This window comes from Neophocaena asiaeorientalis, unplaced genomic scaffold (genome assembly GCF_003031525.2).
Source record: "Neophocaena asiaeorientalis asiaeorientalis breed wild unplaced genomic scaffold, Neophocaena_asiaeorientalis_V1.1 scaffold84, whole genome shotgun sequence".
Classification (NCBI taxonomy): domain Eukaryota; kingdom Metazoa; phylum Chordata; class Mammalia; order Artiodactyla; family Phocoenidae; genus Neophocaena; species Neophocaena asiaeorientalis.
The window spans coordinates 225,410-234,142 of record NW_020173656.1 but is presented as its reverse complement, the minus strand read 5'-3'; the positions used below and the strand labels follow the sequence as shown (position 1 = coordinate 234,142).

Sequence of the window (8,733 nt, the reverse complement as noted above, 5' to 3'; positions counted from 1 at the left end):
AGGCCTCAAGGGGCGTGTCAGGGGCGTGACCGAGGCGGGCTCGGGGGGTGGGGCTAGGGGGCGCGGTGGGGCGGAGCCACTTTGCGCCTGCTGAGAGACCCGAGTCTGGCCGGAGCCTCTGACAGATTCCCTCAGTTCGCTGTCATGTCGTTCACGCAGCGCGCGCTGCAGGTTGTGGAGCTCGGGGAGCCTGCTTCCCCTTTACCGCCTCCTGACGACCCTGATTCCCCACCACCCCGTAGTAAGCGGCCCCGTCTTGAGGAGCCCGGTGGTGTTTCTGAGGCGGGCTGGAGGCTGCCTTTGGTGCCTCGCTTGTCTGAGGTGGAAAAAGCCTGGGAGTCGTCGGCCAGACCCTTCAAGGCGCTTCTGGTTTCAGCCAAGGAGATTTTTGATAACTCCACAGACTCGCGTGTGGAGAAATCTGTCGGTGAGAAGCAGATGTGTAACTTGGTATGCCAAAATAGCGGATTTGAGATGAAGAGTTGTTTGCGGTCTCTCCCCTCACAAAGTTTTGTTTCTGGTTTGAAGGCTTCTAGAACGTCTTGTGAACCAGGGCTGTATGACAGAGAGTCCTTCGGTGTGCATTGCAGTGATAGATCTGGAACAGAGGCTGGTCAGCTGCCCAACGCCTCTATACATGATGGACAGGCAATTAAAAACGATGATGGAAAACGATATTTACCCCGGGGGAGAGACAATAGCCAGAAAGACAATAATTGCACAAAACAGACAGAAAATTCATTTTTAGATGTTACCTTTTACAAGGAAACCAAATCAATGTTTCATGATATTAAGAACAGATGTAAAGCTGACAGCGTTATGCCATCAAATAAAAAAGAAAATAGCATTTCAGCATCTACACTAAAAATATCAAAATCTCAAACCCAGCCCAGCATGGAAATTGCCGAACCCAGCTATTTCAGAGATAGCGGCACGATAAGTATCCCTGAGTTTCCAACTGATTTAAATAGCAAAATGTCTTCTGTCTATTTAAAGGAAATAATGAAGAAAAATGACAAAAATGAGGCATATGTGAGGGATTTCACAAACATTCACTGGTCCCAAAATAGACCTGATGTTAAGAAGCAAAAGTTACAGGATGATAAAAAAGTTGTGGATGCAGAAAATATTTTTTCTGAATGTTATGGAAGTAACCACCAGTCACTCAGCAACCAAAGTGTTTGTGTGAGAAAAAAAGACTTGATCAGTTTACACTACTATAATCACTGTAGTATCAAGTCTGGTGCAATAGACTCTGCAAAGAATTTCACTATAAAACTAGAAAATGCAAATTGGGAAGAGGCAGAAACATGCCTGGACAGCTACATATCTACCAGATCAGAAAAATCGAAAAGCTGGGACTGTAACATTAGACATATTTTGAGAAAAAATAGGAAAAATTGTTGGATTATGGATAGTTACAAAACTAAATGTGAAAATATGAAAACAACTGGAGAAATATTGAATTTGCAACAATTATTAGAAACAGATCTTTTAAGCAAAGAAAATTATCACAATACAGAAGTCATGAAAACACACGAAGAAAAATCAAAGCCTCTCATGATAGAAACACTGGGTAGTCAAAAAGCTTCAATAAAAATTTTTTGGTTCAAAGGTAAAGGAGAAAACGATAATATGCTACTGTTGAGATGTTATACTACACAAAAAGACTTTCATTTAAGCAGTATTTTTGAAAATTTCATTACAGGAATTTTTTATTTCCTTAAAAGTATTTCAGGAAATCAAAAAGATAGTAATATCTTAACCTGGTATGGAATTTTGAAGTGTAAAAATCAAATTGATGTTCAAAATCTAATAACTAGGAATATGAATGTCAATAGAAATAATGACATTTTAAGCATATATTTACAAACCAGTGTTTTAGACCTTCTAAATATTATATTGAAAACCAACATAACATCTTTGCTCAATAACTTTGACTCTTTAACAATAATTGAAAATGATTCTAAATTAGAAGAGAGATGCATTTTCAAATGGGTAATATATTTGAATTATCCAAAAAACATAGCAGTGAAAAAACTTATCAGTTCCTCCAGTATGACAATTAAAAGCATACACTTTCCAATTTTTGAAACATATGAAAAAATTCCCCTTTTAATGGACTTTGATGACATCGATGAAATTTTTTTGACAAAAGAAATTAGTTACAAGAATAAGAGTTGTCCTGAACGGCTCATGAGTGTGGGAAACTGGGTTCACTGTAGTCCTAAAACTGTTAAAACACATGTTAAGTCTTGTCCTCAATTTATACAGATCCAGAAATATATTAATAAAAAAACTTATGAAATAAATATGCAGAACCAAGATTTGTATTCTGAAGGAAAACAAAAGCATAATAAGATCAACAGATTTAATTTTAAATGCATATTTGAAGATTTCTTCAGTATTAGGCAACAGGCTATACAGGCAAGCCACGACAAAAAACACAATGAACAAACCAATCTGACAACTATAACTCCGGTGCTAAATTTTGGGGACTTGATAAGTGAAATTGAAGAAAAAAAATGTGACTTAATTTTGAAGGAGGAAGTAAAAGTCACAGCACAAAGTTTAACAAACAGTTGCCAAGTTCATGAAGATATTAAGATAGAAAAGGAAGAGAAAAAGAGTTTTTATTCAACGGAAGGCATATTTTTTGTGCAACCAGTTTCATTAATGAATAAGAAAGTAAGTGTGGAAGAAACTAAATATGTTAATCGAAATAATGTAGCTGACAGAAATGAATCTGAGAATATTTTTCAAGAAAGTGAGTTAGCTAATTCAAAGCATTTTCATCCAAAGAATGACTCTTCAGAATGTTTTAATCTTCAGTTTGAAACTCATTTGAGTGTTGGGAACAATGAATGTTTTCAGGACTTATCTGCCAAGTGTTTATCAAGAGACGCTCTGACAACAGTAAACGATTTTGAGATGAAGAGTAAATTTGATTTAGTACTTGAAGAACTCCATATGTTTCATGAAATTAGTATGGAAAATGAAATTCTAAGCACTGTGGAAACCAACAATGGGCAAGAAAATTACTTTGTAGAAAATAATGATGTTGTGGAGGTAAAAACGGAGATTAAAAAAGGTTTGAAAATGGGTACAGAAAACAAAATACGTTCATCTTCTTTGCTCTGTGATACGATAGCAGGGCCTAATACGCATGAAAAACACCAAAGTTTATTTAAATGGAAAAAAGTACCCAAAAATGGAGAACAGGAAGTTCCTAATGAATATTGCTGTCTAAGAACATCAGAGGAAGAATTACTCTACTCTACTTCTAAGGAAGGTATGAAATTAGTTTTAAAATATACTTTCTGAGTTAAAAGAAAATGCTGCTTTTTTTTTTCTTTGTAGGCCAAATATATAATTTTGGCAAAAAAGAAGATAAGGTATAAGACAATGTTTATTGATGCATTATTATTTTTCTATAAAGGGTTGTTCAAACATTAAATAACATACTGAAGTTGATGGGAACAAGTGATGAAATTTTTAAAAGGAGCTTTGTCCTGTTTTACTTATCTAAATATTAGGAGCCAATGGGAGGAAATATTCCTGAAAAAGTAATTTTTTTATAGTATTAATATTTTATATAAAAGTTACTTTTTGCTATAACACATTGATCTTTATTTTTAGATTGTGAAAAACCTTCACCTGAAAGACCAGCTTTTTTCTCTGATGAACTTAAGGAAGAAAAATTTAATTATTTACTGAAGGGAGGTAAGATTTTTAGTTATTTTCTATAATACTTTCTAAGATGATTATTGCATTTTTGTACTTTTAGCATGAGGAAAATATACTTAGGGTGTTAACAAATAAATACATGATTTAATACTTTGGTAAACATTAATAATTTACTGATGCAAATTCCTATAGTTAAAAATTAGCTAAAATTAAAATATCATTTAGAATGTAATTAGAAAATGCACTCTAAAACTGTTTAAATATTTGCAGTGATGCATTGCAATAACTATGATAAAATAGGTGTTTTATATATATATATGTATATATACATATACATATATATATATATACCTAATATACACATCGAATGTATGTAACATTAATTAGCAAAAATGAAAAAGGCATTTATCTAAGTTGGATTTATGTTGATGTTACTCCCAATTATACGTTTATTATCATTGTTTTCTATTCTTGAAAGGTTATGAGGCTCTTTACATGTACATTTTATGTAGTGATTTTGAAAGAAATTAGCATCATTTACATATATTAACATGATTTAGGACTATGGTGTTTAAACTTGTGCTTACTATAGAAAATCAAACTGAAGAAAAGTTAAACAGCTAACCTTATCCTTTGCCTAAGAGGTGTTTAATATCAGAATGAGACACACTAAGTCTAACACCTGTTCTAACTTGCAGTACCAATGGGGGTGAGGTAAGAGTTGGATTAAAATTAGGGAATTATTTTCTGAATAACTACGTTTCCATTTGGTCAGAAATTGCTGGTATTATACAATAAGACTGGATCTAGAAATAATAATCGTGTAGGTGAAGTATATTTACCAAAATATCTTCAGTCATGCATCATTTCTCAAAGCATTTCTCCTGGCTTCTCATCAGTAGAATTGCTGTCCCTGGTACTTTTATTCAGACACTTCAGAATTGCATAATTTCCTCTTTTCTTAGTTTACAGTGAAATACTCTTAAAAATTAATCCAAGTCCTTGGAAGATCAAAAGCCCATGGGAAATCTCTTCTCCCACGAATAAAGGAAATAATTAAAGGAACAATACTCTTTAAGACTAAAAGTGGGATGGTGGAATTGGCCTGAAAAGGATAGGGTTTGTTTCTTCTAGGACAGGAAGAAAGGAAGAAATTGGGTTTAGGAACATATTCTGTGATAGAATAAAGGAAGATTAGGGAGCACAAACCCATATTGTCATCCTGATGTTAATTGTGGTAATAAAAAGGATATTTGAGGCAGATTAAAGTGTGTGCCTAAATTGGGAAAGAAATGTTACACTTGTTGGAAATATCTGAACCCATGATAGTCTATTGTGCCTTCACAAGGAAAAGTTCCTCCTTGTTATAAAATATGAAAAATAATGTGTGAGGTCAGCCACAGTTATTTAATACTATGTTAGGATCGTTGTTTTGAATCCACTTTCAAAGTGCATAAAAATGGAATGATCTTCCTGAGGCTTGTTAAAATCCGTAGTGTTAAGGGAAAAGTTGGAAGATACTGTGAAGTGGGGATAACTGCCTAGGGAGAGTGGGTGCCTGCTTACGTAGGATGATTTTAAAGGTATCGGAAAACTTCTGATTGTACAGAAATGTTATTGATACCTACCCACTTGTCATCATGATGCCTCCAATTAAAATTTTTACTACTAATATCTCCAGGGTATCCTATCTCCCCTGGTCTCTCTCTTCTCTCTTTGTTGTATGGAGAAGGCAAGTACTTTGAGCGTGTTAAATGCCAGCTAGCCAGTGTGCCAGGTGCTTCATATACCATTTAGCACCAATACTTCTCTAATTTTATTTTTTTTTATTTTTTATTTTTTTAGCGTTACGTGGGCCTCTCACTGTTGCGGCGTCTCCCGTTGCGGAGCACAGGCTTCAGACGCGCAGGCTCAGCGGCCATGGCTCACGGGCCCAGCCGCTCCGCGGCATGTGGGATCCTCCTGGACCGGGGCACGAACCCGTGTCCCCTGCATCGGCAGGCGGACTCTCAACCACTGCGCCACCAGGGAAGCCCTACTTCTCTAATTTTAATGTGGATATATGTCAGCCAAAGAATGTCACTAGTCACCGATTCTACAAGCATTGAGTCATTAGCCACTGCACTTGCTGACCTGTAGCACACCCTGAAAGGAGTTCAGGGAAGAGATCAGGAATGAGACATTCTGTGCTCTGGAAAAACTGGCAGAACAGGCCTTCAGATAGATATTTTCAGGGGAAAATTGTATGAATCCAATTTCTGGCATCTTCCCATACTTAGAAAAGCACTAAAATAATTAAGATATCTGTTCCTCCTGACTAGCAGTAACCTTCTACCAAGATGTGTGTCTGATTGCAGGTACCCCTTCTCCAAAATCACATATATGCTGACCTCCTCCCTTACCTCTTCAGAGCTATCTGAGAGGCTGTATCTTGGGTTATGGTCCACAGTAAGTCCCCAAATAAAACTGAAACTCACAGCTCTCAAGTGAGTTTTTATTTCATCTGACATATGAATCACCTGGGTGTTTTATTAAATGATTCTGATTTTGTTGTGTAGTAGGCTCTAAGATTCTGCATTTCTATCAAGGTCCTAGCAAATGGAGATGCTGCTAGACTTTGAGTTGAGCTGGAACTTTGAGTTACAAGGATTTAGAAAACAACTGACTTGGCATTATTTCCAAAAGACCACTAACAACCTTCATGACTTTTTTCTTTAACATTGATTTCTAAAATGAGCAATTTCTGGTATGATGCTTGGATGTTTAGAATTGTTACACAATACAAAGCAGTAAGTTAATCTAGTATATAGCAATAATAAAAGGGATCATTATTTATTTTTAAAAAAAGGTAGGAAATCCAAGGAGACAAAGAAGCATATTCTTATAGCCACAATTTAATGACTGTTTAAGGTCATGTGCTTTGCAAAAGACCTGCTATTGATACAAATTGGTTCAGTGATTTCCCATTTCCCATCCATTGCAAAATTACCAGAAGTATCTATTGTATTAGAATGTGAAAGAGGAAAGCTATACTTTGAAAAAGTAATCAAGTAGACTAATCATAGCTTTTTTCTGAAACAATAATTTCATAATAAAGGTGTACACTTAGCATAATTGCTGAAATTACCTAATTTATAACCAAATCTAGTGTATCACTCATGATCCAACAATTTTGTTTTAGACCATCCTTTTTCATTTAAAAAAATGAAAAAATCTAGCAATACATTCTTCCTCTTATTTTTATAATTAACTTTATAATTTTAATGTTGAATAAAATATCATAAACTGATTTATAGCTATTTTTGTGTTTTCTCTCTATTTACATATAGCTAAATTTTGTATTGTATTTCATTATTGTTTACATAGATACACACAGATTCTATTTGATTCAGCTTAATAGAAATCATGCTGTTTACCTTTTATCATATTTAACGTTAGGTTGATTACACTGTTTTTAGCATAATGTGCTGTTATGTTAAGGTCACACTAATTCGTTAAAGCTTGATACATCTTTAGCTTTACATATGTACCCTACTCTTTATTTTTTTAAAAGTACTCAAAGTAAGAGGTATTTTGTTAATGAGAGGTACTCATTATCAAGAGTAATTGATTCTGCTTGTTTGGTTAACTGATTTAGTAACATATATACCTCCATGAAATGGTTTGAACTTTTTAGAAAATGTTAGTGTGATGTTAAATAAAAACTTCAAAATTAGAGCCCTCCATTGATACATGACAGATGAAATACATTTGTGCTCTATTATTGATAATAATCTCTATTAGAAGCCAAATGTAATTATTAACAGTATAGTCTAGTAACTTCTAATAGAAAAACAACATGGTCTTTACAACCACTACATCAAGTTAACTTTAAAACCTATATAGTTTTTGTTGTTGTTGTTAGGTCAGATTTCCTGACTGGAATGCTGATTTTATTTAGCTGCTATTTTATTGTATGTTTGGCAAGTTACTTAAATTTTTTGTGCTGAGTTTTCCACTTTTAAAAAATGGAGATTGGAGTAAGTTAAGTAATGCATTCAAAGCACTTAGCTCAGTGACTCAGTAAATGTTGCTAGTATCATGATTAGAAGTTAGTAAAAATTTTTAAGCATAGAAACTATGACTGAGTTTTACTCCCTTATGTACTTTTATTGTCTTATACTTTTAGGTGGTAACTTTTCATATGGAATTTCAAGACTACTACCTCTTAAGACATGCAGTCGACCAATCAGAATTGGTTTGTCAAGAAAAGCTAAGCTTAAACAACTTCATCCCTATCTGCAATAAATATGTGACGAGAACTTAGCAGAAGGTATTGGACTCTAATACTTCAAAACATTTCACATCTATAAATCTTCTGTTTCTTTCTTTGGATAAATGCTTCCTTCCAGCTTAAGAGTTTTGGGCTTTCTTTATTATAAAATATGGAGAGGGTTTTGTGTGTATGTATCTAATGTGTGTATCTACCTTTAAATGTTATAAAATATTTCTTTAGTGTCTCATATTCACATTAAAAAAAACAATGTTCGGGGCTTCCCTGGTGGTGCAGTGGTTGAGAGTCCACCTGCCGATGCAGGGGACACGGGTTCGGACCCTGGTCTGGGAAGATCCCACATGCCGCAGAGCAGCTGGGCCCGTGAGCTGTGGCCGCTGAGCCTGCACATCCGGAGCCTGTGCTCCGCAACGGGAAAGGCCACACAGTGAGAGGTCCGCGTACGGCAAAAAATAAAAAATAATAAAAAAACAATGTTCACATTAAAGGCTTTTCATAATCTTATAAAATATGTCAACTTATGTTTCATGACATATGTATATAAAGCTTTTGTGGAGAACATTGCTAGTGTTTATTGATTTCTCAAGAGGATCTATGACTCACAAAAAGGTAACGAACCACTGTTCAAATCCACTCTCCCTATTTTTAAAGTGAAAAAAAACCAGAAGTGCAAAGAGGATGGGTACGTTTTTCAAGATCACTTAGTCAGGATTGGGATAGAGGCCTTCTCTTCTGTAGCAATTTTTTCACCTTTCTTTGTATTCACTTTCTAG

The 8,733-nt window shown here is 34.9% G+C and overlaps 1 protein-coding gene across 1 annotated transcript; it reads left to right on the top strand.

The window, feature by feature from the left end:
• The first annotated feature begins 144 nt into the window (after positions 1–144).
• RAD51AP2 (RAD51 associated protein 2) lies at positions 145–8,013 on the top strand. Its single transcript, XM_024747822.1, is given in 3 exon segments — positions 145–3,292; positions 3,640–3,723; positions 7,856–8,013. Coding segments are annotated over 3 exon segments (3,390 nt in total).
• Positions 8,014–8,733: the final 720 nt, after the last annotated feature.